Source organism: Acanthopagrus latus, chromosome 13 (genome assembly GCF_904848185.1).
Source record: "Acanthopagrus latus isolate v.2019 chromosome 13, fAcaLat1.1, whole genome shotgun sequence".
Taxonomy (NCBI): Eukaryota; Metazoa; Chordata; class Actinopteri; order Spariformes; family Sparidae; genus Acanthopagrus; species Acanthopagrus latus.
The window spans coordinates 22,709,566-22,723,581 of record NC_051051.1 but is presented as its reverse complement, the minus strand read 5'-3'; the positions used below and the strand labels follow the sequence as shown (position 1 = coordinate 22,723,581).

Below are 14,016 nucleotides of genomic sequence, written 5' to 3'. Positions count from 1 at the left end.
CATCTGAGATCTAATATCATATAGTCTGGTAACAGTCACATGCTGCAGTTGTTGGACAACCTGGCTTAGCACCAGGCTGGCATGATAATGAAAACCTACCCGCGCTCACACAGAATACCAGCCCTGATCACAGGGTTATTTACAGCCCACTCAGCAGGGCTCTGATCAATGGTTACATGCGCCATTTAGATGGTGTGTGATCGCTGTGTGTGTGTTTGAAGAGATAAAGCAAGATAAACTTCATGGTGAGTGAATGAGAGTGACGTTAAAAAGGAAAACTGTGCTAGAGATGAGCTATAGTAAAAGATGAGAGAGGTTTGTTTCACGGAGGGACGTGTCAGAGTTAGATAAAGAGCTCTCGAGCCCCACCGCAGCAGGGAGGTGATGAGAGTGGAGATGAGAGGACGCAGCTCGAATTAGAAGCTCATTTACTAGTAGCAGGTTTTGAGAGCTGCTATATTTAATCCTCTGCATGTGACCCGGGTTTGAGCAGAAAGCACAATTCCCCTCATGCCAGCCATGCCAGTGGGGCATGGTGGTTGTTGTAGAGGGGGGTAGGGGTCAGTTTCCATTGCGCAAGGCTTTCCGGGCCTTGGAGGCCCTGTGAACAAATCCACACCATCCTAAACCACCGCATTGTCAACTTATTTTCTGGTTTTAGGTCAAAATACTTCAACTTTCAAAGATGGTGTCTCTTATCTTGCATCTCCAACCTTTCTCACAATTTCTTTCCATGCACACCCCAGTCAGCCTTAAAAGGGGGCACCTATGGGTCGTTTTAATGAATGGAAACTGTTTGCATGTGCATCTGCATACCACACAAGTGAAGTCGCAGCTGATGTAGTGCCTAAAGTATGCAACGGTTGTGTAACTGTTCGCTCTCTTGACCTTAAAACAGTCAAGTGAAAGCAGGTCATCTGTTATGACCCAGGAAGTGCTTCACTCTGAAAACTAGTCATTCATCTCCTGACTTACACTTGATCTTTTCTGTTCCTTAACCACTTTGGTCTTGACAGGAATAAATGTGAATGCAATTCAAAGCGAAGAGCTGAAATCAGTGTTGAGTGTAGGTCAATCCAGGCTTTGGCTCCTAGTCTCATTAACCTACCTGACCTGGCGATGCCACTGTCCCTCTCGTCGTAAAGCCCTCGGCCAGGCATGTCCATAGGGTGACTGTGACCTGGAGGAAGGGAGGAGGGAGATGGAGAGACAAAATGAAGGGTTGGGTTGAGGGTAAAGGAAAGGGTTCAGGGGGAGAGGGGAAAGTGAGACAAAGGTCAAAAGTTGATAGGTGAAAATGAAACAGAAAGGAGAGACAGAAGAAAGAAAAGAGTTAAGATTAAGAGAAAGCGAAAAATATAAAGAGGGAAGTAAGGGGGATGACAGACAAAAAAAAAGAGACAAAAAAACTGTCAGACACAGAAAATGTAATCAGCAAAATGTAGCACAATGCACACTGAGGATGCTCTTATCACCACAGAGTCAGAGCCTTGAGTAGCTCACAAACAATACAGAAGCTATTGGTTTGAGTGCCTCAGCATCCATGTCTGGTCCATCTAACTGAAGTTCAATTTGTCCCTAACGAACTGCATCATTATTTTTACTACATACAACTAATATCCAGGAAACAAAACTGTTATCATGATTTGGCTGAAACTGCTTGAAAAGGTTTTTTTGTTTGTTTTAATGTAGCATAAAAAAGGCCTGGGGGTTTGTATAACTGTACCAGCATTAGATCAGAGGTCAAATGGGAGGTCACAAAAATAAAGACTCCAAACAAGAGCAGGGCTAATTTCTACTGTGAAATGCCTGTTACTGATTGACTGTCATGCTGTTAGGGTGCCCATTGTTTTGTAACACCAAAAACAGGAAGTGTCACAAACAAAAACGGCTAAAAGCACTTCTGTTGTAACACACAGTTGCTCACGGACTCACTCTCTGTCACTATCCACAGCCGCTATCTACAGCTTTGATGTAGCTTTCAACAACACACTCAATAATATGGATGTCACCGAGCCTGTTTGCTCGTTCTCAAATGTCCTTCTCGTCGACACTTTGGGGCAAAATGAGAAAACTGTCAATGCTTCCTGACAGAGAGGCTTTAACGTGCAGTTGAGATGATTAATGAGCAAGTCAACAGGATTGTTTTTTGCAAAGCATCTGAGTATTTGTGTAAATGTGCACTCCCCTGTGCTTTGTGACCATACCAACATTGCATAACTAAGACAGTTGCATGCCAATGCCGACGTAAGGGTGCCCTGAATAGGATTGTGGGTCAGCATCATGACACTGGGAGAAGGTATTTTCTAAAACTTGCCACCACTTCACTACAGCAAGGGCAGAGACTTTACCCAGCCCACTGAAGAATGAGGAAGGAATAACAACTGAATACTTCTGATACAGGAGGTCTCTGATCAGCTGAATATAATAAATGATAAACATCTGAATTTTAGTGTACTACAGTTCATTATTCCATTGCTGCACTCAGGCCTTGACCACACGTATACAGAGATTTTTGTAAATGGATATTTTCCTGCTTCATTAAAAGAAAAAGAAAAATCTGCCAAACGACCTTTATTTGTACACAAGAGAACTGCAAAAAATGTCCAATGCTTATCAAGCATGCCGGGCCAGGAGGTGGTGAATACTTCCATATCTGCAATACTCTGACCATGTAACAGTAGCTTAAAAACACTGATAATAATGGCATACTATTTACGTATTCGTATTTTATAATTTTATTGTATTTATGTATTGTATTATGATTTGCTTGTCATTAGACATCTTTCTAGCACACATCCTAGCAGTGCTAAGCACATGAAAACTAACCAGTACTCTACCATTGTTTTTGTCGTTGTTTCAAGTATTGATGGGCATGCATGCACTGGAGTGAGACGTCATATGTCCACAAAGATGCTCAGAAGGTAGAGTTTTGAACAATCTCAGATAAAGTGCAATTTGCATCTGACTGAGAGGCCAAAGCAAAAGATAAGAAAATTAGCCATATCTGTATGCGTGTTTACAAGGCCCGGGTCAAAATCGAGAGTTAAACACTTGTTATGAAGACATTGTGCAGCTGTTTGTTCCGACTAGCAAAAGGCACACATAAGCACTTGCTCTTCCTGCTAAAAGACACCAAGCTGATCAAAAACCTCACCAGGAGAGAATTCAGTTCATTTCTTTACAGTGATGATACATGGGCAATACAGTAGGTTATATTGCGGGGGTTTTAGCCCTTGTCACTGCTGGTAAGACATGCCCACCGGAACACACTGTGCACAACATTTTAGGAAGTGGGACTGGGAGCAAGAGGAATATTAAGGCACTTGGGTGCCATTGAACAAGGTATTTCCACACCAATTACACAAGTGGAACAGCTCATCCATCCACAGAAGGCCGTGTGTAACTTTGTGGATGTTCCTGAATGTGCACAAGCGTGTTGAGGCAATTTTCACCTTACCATTTAGTGGTATATAAGAAATAAAACAAAAGATGAGAATACACCAGTTTGCTGAACACTGATTGGTATCATAAAGCCTAAATGAATTGCCCAAGTATCACGGTCACTGACAAAGATACGCAAGTTAGACAAAGTATGTGATGTGAGTGATGAACACGAAAGAGGGGAAGTAGTTACAAAAACTTAAACCTAGAACTACAGCCACCGACACCAGTGAAAACCCACACGGTCTCTGCGTGCGCGATACACCTGCAGGCCTGGGTCAGATAGTGCTTGCAGACGTATTTAATGATAAGACAGCTTTATGGCTGATGGAGGACGAAAAAAAGAATAAAAGCTATTTGAAGACATAAATGTCCCTCTGTGAATCACTAGGAGGCAGTTTGTGTTGTTTAGGTTCATTTAATTTTTGGATAAAATTAATGAATTTTGCAAATGTTCTCACCTGCCCAAAATGAAGAAATTTAGGTGAAGACATCTTCTGAGTTTTAAAGAGGAACCACCTCCAAGAATTGCTACTGCATCTTCTATTTGACCCAAGTTATCTGCACGTGTTGTGATATTGCATGCTATTACTAGTGCTACCACTCCTAGTGCAAGAATTACTACACAGGCATGCAGCCGCTGAGAGTTGAAGCCTCTACAACCATTTCTACTGCGATTACAGCCTACACACACGCATGCAACTGGCACATGTCAGTCATGGCCAGTTTAAAGCGCCAACCTGAAAAGAAAGATGCGCTCTTGATGAGGCGCAGAGGGCCCTGTTCAGAGAAGGCCCGTCGAGGGCTGCAGAGCTGAGAAAATCCTGCGCAGCACAAACAAAAACATGGAAAAGAAGAAAGGGAGGAAGAGGGAAAAGAGACAAAAAAACATGAACCGTGGTTAGTGAATGAGTAAGGAGGAATGCTGGCTGCCTCCTGTCATCTGACCATCTCAGGTCACAGGGAGGTTTTTAGTCTGGGATGAAATATTGACCATCATCGGGTTGGCCAGTTGGTTGGTCGGTCGGTCAGTCAGTCAGTCAGACAAACAGAAAGGCTGGTATCACTCACAGAAAACATCAACATCAAACAAATAAATCATTACAGGCTCTGCAGCTCTGATCTTTTTGTATTTTCTGTGAGGACAGCAGAGAAAATCCACAAAAGAACAGAATTTGCCAACAGTTCTTTATATTCTTGCCTGTCACACTCTCAGCCAGACTTGGAAGGTGTTCATGTAATCAGTCTACTCTATCTGAAAACCAAATATCAGAGTTGTACCATGAGTAACATGTAGAGTCATCAGGAGTTTCAGGGAAGCACCAGATGAGTCACAGTGAGTTTTTTTTTTAAATAGCATAACAGTCGACTGTGCTAATTTGCATAGAAAACTTGTGCTTGCAAGGCCAGTTTGAAAGTTCTCCAACTGTTCCTGAGGCTAGTGTAGGGGGCATGTATGGGAGAGCTGTTGGCAGAGTCTGTCATGCCCGGTTTGCATTCAAACAGCAATGTTAAAGCATCAGAAAGACATAAACATAACAAGCTGCTTCTTTACAGTTCTACCAACACACTAAAATGTAAACTAAGCCAAACATGAACTTCAGGTTTGTCTTGCACTGTAAATACTAACACTATTTCATACACTAGTGTCCCTTCATTGATTTTTTTGGTTATTCTCAACAGGAGTTATAAGCACCAACAGTAACTTAAGCAAGGTAAACAAAATAATATGGTAAAATGTAAAAGAAGAAGAAACTGAGGCTATGATTGAAAAGGAAAACAACACTTCCAGTATAAATTCACAAGTTTCTCCTAATTTTCATCATTTTCCTCTGCTACTGGTTTATTATAAGTCCCCAGTAGAAGCAACAGCCAGCAAGAAAATGCAGCCTTTGTCAACTATAGACGTCAGCTATAGACACCAAGAAGCCAGCTTGTTAAATATATTTTTATTAAAAAAATGCCAAGAACTTGTCTCTTCAATTTAACTTTTAACTAGCCATGACTTTCATGATTCAGGTCTGAAACCACTGTGTATGCTTTTTCTTGCACTAATGCACTTCTATGCATTCTATGTCCTGTATTCTTTTCTTATCTATATTCATAAAGCACTTTGTGCATTTTTAACAAAAGGTGTAATACAAATAAGGTTATAATTAAGTGATCAGAGAGGAAACAGGAAGTGACTCTGTGTTTACCAATGTTCCCTAGCAGACTGTTGGCCCCTGTGTTTTGATCAGGCCTTAGTGTGTTGCTGTCCTGCCCAATGAACTCCAGGCTGTCCTGTAACCTGCAGAAGATGAAACAGCAAAATGGGAATAAACATTAGGTGTATCTGGATTATTTTAAAATGTTCCCATAGCACAAAAAAAAAAAAAAAAAAAAAAAAAAAATCAAGTAAAAAAGCACTACCAAAGAAATGTATACAGAATAAAAGAGAAATAGAGACTGAAAAGATATTGGCTGTGACATATACACAAGGAATACAGGCCATAGCTGAGACAGATGGAGATATGCAAGCTACATCTGCTGGCTTATGGAAAAAATTCCATAGGAATCAGAGGAAGAAGTGGGTGTGTATGTGTTGATAAGAGTGTGTGTGTTTGTGTGTGTGTGCGCACATGTACGTGCATGTATGTGTATGTGTGCGCTTACGTGTTGAGGCTGCCGTACACACTGCCTCCCGTCCTGGCGGTGAAAACCTTACTCAGCATCAGCTGAGGTGGCGATCTGATAGGACGATAGCACAGGGACAAAGATTATCAGCATGCATGCTTAATTTTTGTGCTCGTGTAGGTTAGTGCTTATATTTCACATCCAGCCTCATTTGCCTCTTATTCCACCTCAGTTTACAACTTCCCCATTCCTCTTGTATCCTTCCCTGGTGTAACTTCTTGTACTTTAACTCACAATTGAACAAATTTAAAATAACCCCAAATTCCAGTACCTACCTACCTGGCAATGCTAATTTTATAATTCTGCTATTTCCTGTACAGATGCATCCCTTTGCCTCTTACCTGATCTGATGGATTTTTAGCGTTGAACCCTTGTAGCTCATAGCCACAGAGCCGAACATCATTTCCCCCAGCATTGCCACATCAGACGAACACCTCGAACCCTGGTGAGAGAGAAGGAGCACACATTTTTAATTTTGTTACCCTTAAAAAGATATGCACTTAATATTTTATTCCTTATTTTTCCCACTGGACTTTGACCTCAAAGTATACACATGCAATGTGTTCATGAGTGGCTTCACTTGCATCTCAGATATGTTTTACCTGGAAGCGCAGGCCCTGCTCCTTGGTTTCCTTGGTTTCGGAGGTGCAGGAGGAGGAGCTGTCCAGGGAACTGCTGCTGCCTCCTGTAGGACGGAGCTGGCAGCATTTCCCGAACATCTTCACCTGGGCCTCAGTGCTCTGTGGGGTGAAAACAGGCTCATTTAACTCTGCAGAAGTTACATGTGTAAAACACAAAACACTTAATACAATTGAAGGCCTAATCCTCATTTTATGCCCATATAGATTTGAGTTCATAGACTTTCATTTAATGTAGAAAAGGCAAAATGTTTTGCTGCTTTGTTTGCAGCCCTGAAGGATATAAACAACTGGTGGAGTATAAAGTGTACCACTTTCATCATTTCATCAGCTGATTGTTGTCCTTTTCCTTTCAATTTTAGAGAGGCCTACAAAAATGCCCTCTTATTGACCAAGTAGCTTTACGAGCAATTGCCAGACTATTGATGTTGCTTTTTAGTTGCTGTTTACTTCTCATTCTTAAAGAATAATTGGAAACAAAAAGAACAGTCGATAATCAATGCAACAAAAGGGAGCTGGAATCTTTAGCTATATTTATGCACATTACATGAAATCACTGAGACAGATGCAGATGTTGATTTATGTGTTTACTCCTGAAATGGTTTGTGCACATTTATGTGCAAACAGCCTGTTCACGTGGGACTAGATAACAAAGTCAAGAGGATTTTATTGCAGGACGATCCCAGTTATGGCGGCCTCTGCCAACATAAACACAGTGACTGAGAGGACACTTTACCTATAAAAAAAGTCACATTTTAATTCTAATTTCACCGACGCCTGACATTTTAAGAAGTACAAAAAACCAAGAAGTCACTGGCCTTTATGAAGTAAACAACTAATAGAAAAACATTTAAAAAATTACATTGCTGAGGTCAAAAAACCATAGAAACTTAACGAAGAGGCAGTTGTGTAAACCGCTAACTAAAAGCAATGTGAGCTCAATCAGCCTGTGTCATGTGCCTTCTCAACTTGGCAGACTATTCAAGAGGAATGCATTTAGGAGGGTGGGGAGCGGAGGGGGAGGGTGTGTGTACGTGTGTGTGTGTGTCTGGTAATGGCTCACTTGAAACCACTGTCGCTGCCAATGTAAGAGAGGAAGAGAAAGGAACAGGGGAAAATGAGAGGCAGACAAAGAAACAGAATGAGATGAGGAGCGAGAAACAGGCAATGGAGGAAAGATTACCATTTTTCGCTCTTTTTAAGTACATAGTTACACATTGCAGATGTGTTTGCAAGCTGCTTTGAACATTTTTTTTTAATTCTCTCTCATTAATGTGAGTGATTTTTTTAGCATACACATGCACAGACAAATACTCATACTAATGAACTCACACCGACTCTGTGCATGGGTGTGTTTGAATGCATACATGGGTGGGTGTGTGTGTCTTAGTGAGTGTGTGTGTGTGTGTGTCTTAGTGAGTGTGTGTCCGCTGCAGTGCAATGTGAGGTGTGTACACAGAGGCCAGCAGCATGTGACTGCCAGTCATATGACTCTTTCGGGAACTCGTGATCGAGCAGCACTGCAATCACTCCCTCCCTCCCCCACTCTGCCTCCCTCCCTTCCTCCACCACTCCAACTTCATCTCTCTCCATTTCCTGCAGCTTTCTTTTGCCTGTGATACATCTATTTCTTTCCTTTTGATTTGACTCTTCTGCAGCTCTCCGTCTTTCTTGACATTTGATTCTTTTCTAACACCCCACCAACCCTGTACGTTTCTTCATTCATGCATTTCTGTCCATTTTTCTATTCCTCATTGTGTCTGACCCTCTGTGCTTTGCTTGTTCCTGCTGTTGATCGTTCGAAAATAACTTCTTTTGAGTTGACGGAAAAAAAAAAACAACAGCAGAAAAACAATCATGTGATAAAAGTCACACAGGGCCTGGCGAAGCCCTAACGGTGCAGAATACACCAAAAATACTGACACTGATCCAGGAAACACATAAATACAGAGCACAGACGACTGCACAATAGTGTTGTACATTCACTGCATAAAACACACACAACATAACTCTTCCTATGTGATTCTATATATGCCACCAGCCCAATCCAAATGTAAAGCTTCAGTAAATCCAAATGTCCAAAAGTTTAGCAAACACACAATCACATTTTCAATGTCAGGGTGTGTGTGAGGCATTTCACATTTGATATCAACACTGGACCTGACTGATCCAATTAAAAGTGGACAGCTTCATGCCCGTCAGTCCACACCAAGCATTAACATGTGCCTCAACATACGTCTCGAGTAACCATTTGTGTTAAACATTCACATTCAAATAAACTTTATCTATATAGCTCAAAATCCATCACATTGCCTCAGTGGGATTTCAAATCTGTATGGATAACAACATCCTCTGTCCTTTAACCCTCGATTCGAGTGAGGAAAAACTTGCCATATTGAGAAAAACAATCTTTTAACAGGGTTTTAACATAAAAACTGATTAAATATGTTTATTACGCAAATAAATAAAATAACTTCATGTATAACACCTGCCAAATTAATCAGAAGGACCAAATAGTTTAGAATTTGTTGTAGTTCAAGTCCTAACTCGACATCTCTCAAAATCTTGCAATTTTATAATGGAGTCTGCGAATTTCTAAACAGGCATCAAAGATTTTGCCTATATTGGCAGATAAGACGCACTTTAGACATGGAAACAGACAGGCTGGAGCAGTAACCCTTTTTAAAAAGGAAAAACACAACTAAATGTATTGCATTTAATACAAATTTAATACAAAGAAGGCATTACAAATTTTGAATTTGTTGTAGCAAAAGTTCTGCAAAGTTTGATTAGTTTCTCTTCACTCAGCAACTCCTATAATCACATGATTTGTAAGGAAGTTTAGGGATATTACTGTTGCTACTTCAACAGTTAGTTGAAAGCAGCAGAAGCATTGGGAGAGCCCAAATATGCATTTTGCATTACAGTGACAGCCTATAATCCAGTCTGCCTGTTGTTGTGACGACTTCTTGTTTCACAGAGGACTTCAGCAGAGTAGGTGGTCTTTCAAAGTGGCCCGAAACACATGTGCATACACACTACTGAAATAATTTGGTCACATGCAGGCCAGACCACTTCTGAGCTATCACATCTCAAACACACCCTCAATGAGTCTTGGTGATGTTTACACCTGTACCTATCCACTTGTGATGTTGATACCAAATGCCTCTGTGCATTTCTGTCTGATGTCAAGGTTACAGACATGATAATGAGGCAGACTAACAGATAGAAGAGAAATTGAGGCAGCATACAGAGAATCTTGAGCTCTTATGCTTAATAAACTAAAAGACAGTGCAAGGAGAGGAAGAGAATGGCATGGAAAGGGGAAAAAAGGTGACAGGTAAAGAGAGATTTAGGAAGCATAAATAGAAAGTCAAGAGATTTTAGTTGTGAAAGTGGATTTGAAATAAACTGATAGACAGCTGAGAGAAAAGCAGACAGATAAAGGTAAAGTAAGGTAGAGAGTGGTTGACAAAAGATTACAGATATACAATTGGAAATACCAAGATACCCAGATTAATTTACAAAACCATAGGACAGTAATGAGGACTTTAAAGAGAGACAGCAGATAGATTACAAAAGCAAGATGCAGAATGGGGGTAAATTCAGAGAGGGTGAGACGAGAGCAGAGACAGGCGAAGACAGAGAGAACGACAGTCAGTGAGTGACAGGGTTGTCATGTGAGGATGAAAGAATGCTGCTTACACATGGGCTGTCAGCTGAGGCTATTATTATTGGAGATAAGAGCACCAGAACAAACCGGTCAGGGTCAGACAGGAACACACGGCAGCGTTATGAAAATATTAGGCAGGTTATTCAAAATTGAAAAGGGGAAAAAAGTGGTGACCGTGAGTCAGTGCTTCATGGAAAAATCCGCTGACATGTGAAGTATGGGAGAGGCTGTATACCGAAGACTGTCAGTCAAAAGACATAATTAATATGTTTAGCAGACTTTATCAGGGTGTGTGCAACAATAGCTTTTAGACTCTGGAGTAAAACACGTGTTATCGCTGTGTCTCACTGGCTGACATGGGTGTGTTGACAATCAACCAACGCTGAGACTCATGCACTCACTGACACACAAAAACAGATGACTAGAAAATACAGTGAGAATATTATGGGATATGTGCCTTCAGATTCACTGTAGAAAAAAAAGACTGTTTGTAGACTGGACCTTTTGTTTAAGAAACGGCAGAGAAGTTAAAACTTTAGATGTCACTGGAGAAATCCCATCCTTTACTACTATCTTTTGTCACAATAATAACTAAGTGAACATCTAATTCATAAACAAATACATGCCCATGAACAGGGCTAGTTCCCTGCCTTCTATGCTTGATCCCTTGGTCAGTCGCTGTTCACTGTGGGGCAGTGAGGCGTCCTGCAGGATAAGCAGGATAAGGTGCAGCGTGTGTCCTCTGAATGCCATTAACCAGTCACATGACTTCTGTTGCATGTCAAGCCTCTGGGACTGCTAGTTACCATCTCTGTGTTTGTATTTGCTCAGGCACTTTTTAGATTTCAAACCCTTTTAAATGCTCCCAGGGATCAAATTGAACAGAAAAGAAACACCATTACCTGTGACTGCAAAAAGAACAAGAATTATGAAGGGTAAGAAAAAGAATATAGGACAGATGCTGGACAGACCACATTCTGCAATATATATCCAGATCAGATTTCCTTTCAACTACGTTGTACTAAGTTTGATCACAACAAAGCCTGGAACATTTAATTCCCATCAGTAAATCTAAGGATGGGCTTCCAAATGGCAACATGCACAGTACAAACATGTGACTCACTGTGATAGGGGTTTCCTCCGTGCCTCTCTTTTTGGCATTGGAGTCGAAGAGGACATTTCTGCCACGCCTCTCGCAGTCCTGGTAGACTATCAGCCTGATCTGGCTGGGCTCCAGCTGGGGGATCGGCCAGCTAGATGGAAGGAAGAATCGACAGATGAGAGCAGAATCAAAAGAGGTGAAGACAGACAAAGTAGGGAGATGTAGAAAAAGGCAGATGAGAGACAACATAATTAACTTATAGGTAGAAATAAACTGATAAAGAAGCAGTGAGATCAGTGAGACTGAGATAATGGGAAAAGTGAAGAAACATTTCACATCTTCTTCAAACATCTTTTAAACATTTCAGAACATTTGCACATTAGAGACAATGAGGTCATCCTTCCGTAAGAAAACACTTCCAAAACAATCTGGTGCAGCCGAGTACTGAATGAAGCAGCAGTGCAACAATACGACTTCACTGTAATATACCAATTCTAAGAATAGTTATGAATCTGATAACTGAGCATTGACAAAATACACTACTTTGTCTAAATAGATCAGAATTAAAAAAACAAAAACATTTTTTCTGCCATTTTCAGACATTACTACGATGTCTACATAAGAAAGGAAACAAAGGTTATACATTTAATGAGTGCTATGATTTGTTAGTTTCTAACACTAAATACATTGCACATCAGAATAAAAAGCTGTGTGCATGGTGCCGTCAGTGACCTTTTGCATAAGTGACTGTCGCTCTTACTTATTGCAGCTCCTGTCGTGTTTCCATGCAGTGCAATATACTGTTTTTTAACAGCTGACTAACTACACCAATTGGGCCCTGCACTCTTAACACTATTGGACTAACAAGTGACAGTTTAAAAAGAGGACCATGCATCAAGCATGCAACTCAATCACAAGCTCAGTTAAAGACTCAGATTTTAGAAGTGGGTCTACAAAAAGGTAGGAATGTACTGGTGAGCTCAAAAAATCTATTTAAGCTGTCATCCTTCCCAGTGGTAATAGCAGAGCCAAGAGACACCATTCCATAACTTCCATTAATCCATCTCATACCTCAACCAGTAGGGAGCAACACAGATAAGCCAAGACATCCTACTACCCACCCACCAATACAGATTTACGGTATACCCAGACAACAAGCAGCTACTCAAGAAGCTTCAGAGACACCACTGTAATATATCGTTTGCAGCTCCTCCCCGGTGTACTTTCATACAGTTACACATGTGACACCCAGGTTAGACCAGTCTGCAGCTTCACTATAAAGCTGACTGACTATTAATATTTTGCTCAAGGCAATGAGTCTACATGAAACTGTAGAGTGAAGAGCCCCTATATAATTTATTTTCTGACCTTTTGAATTGTGTCACTGTCTCTTTGCTTTATGAATGTTCATTTTCTTACTATTCTCACCATTTTAAAATGGGCAGGGGTCAGTTGGAAAAAGGTGATGTCATGGATTTGTCTCCAATCCTAATTAAGCAAAAGCTCAATCAATGTGTGATGACAGCTGATGGATTGTTTGCTTGTGTTGCAGTCCTACAGTGTGGTTTGATCACAGTCCTGATGACACCCGTCAGCCAAGCTCAACTGTTGTTTCATTTCTTTTTTTACGATTTTTAGTTATTGCTATCCAAATGTTAATACCTAATTAGCTTAAAAAAGAATCAACTAAACATGTCTTATAACTAACAAAGGATGTATTAGTCAACAATCAAAGCCGGTACCGTGTTGCTACAAAGACTGACCTTGAAGTAACTCAAGATAAGTAGCTGAAAAATAATGGATGTTTATCACCATGTCGGGGATTTAGGGTAGCAGATTTTAAACTGCTACAGACTCTAGCACTGGTGCATTTCTTCTGGCAGGAAACACTGTCCAATGGTTAAGTAACAGTTAAGCTGTTTTTACTGGCAGGCCTGCTCCATGGCTGTTGCTAGGTAACACTTGGATTCATTCAGCTCATCTTATTAATGCTGGTCATCTGAGGTAATATTGTCAAGGATGTTGTAACATATTTGTATTTCACTGTGGGTACAAGCAGGTCTTCCCGGGGGGCGCTGGCAGTCTGGGGAAACCGTGTCCCTGGCATGATTGAGTGGGGCCATAAAGATGACAGGGGATTGGACCAGCAGTCGAGGATTTCTGTCTGATCTGACGGATAGATGGGTCAGGCAGATGCACACAGAGCTGGACCTAATTATAGCCTTTTATTGGGGAGCAGGGAGCGTCCCTTAACACAAGTGTTTATAGTAAATGGGTTGGTGGGGAGGGGTGGAAAAAGAACAGTTAAGTCTGTTTCGCTTGCCACCAAAATAACAAACACACTCAAAAGTGGCATTCAAATTGTTGGTCAGTGAGCTTCAGTGAGACGGGGCGGGGAATACCTTTGTGTCAGGATATGGTTCTGTGTGTGTCTGTGTGTACACTTTCCATGCATGTGAGCTACTGTTTACTAAACAGTGGTG

The 14,016-nt window shown here is 41.0% G+C and overlaps 1 protein-coding gene across 3 annotated transcripts in view; it reads right to left on the bottom strand.

Moving 5' to 3' along the window:
• fnip1 (folliculin interacting protein 1) overlaps positions 1–14,016 on the bottom strand; it is a 43,943-nt gene that overhangs the window by 15,995 nt on the left and 13,932 nt on the right. For 2 of the 3 annotated variants that reach the window (XM_037119280.1, XM_037119281.1), the window contains 7 exons: positions 11,555–11,684; positions 6,723–6,860; positions 6,462–6,562; positions 6,100–6,174; positions 5,643–5,734; positions 4,185–4,268; positions 1,109–1,180 (listed from right to left, as the gene is read on the bottom strand). In XM_037119280.1, the coding sequence (XP_036975175.1) occupies positions 1,109–1,180; positions 4,185–4,268; positions 5,643–5,734; positions 6,100–6,174; positions 6,462–6,562; positions 6,723–6,860; positions 11,555–11,684 (692 nt within the window). The remainder of the gene's footprint in view (positions 1–1,108; positions 1,181–4,184; positions 4,269–5,642; positions 5,735–6,099; positions 6,175–6,461; positions 6,563–6,722; positions 6,861–11,554; positions 11,685–14,016) is intronic. The other variant, XM_037119282.1, reaches the window with a different exon arrangement.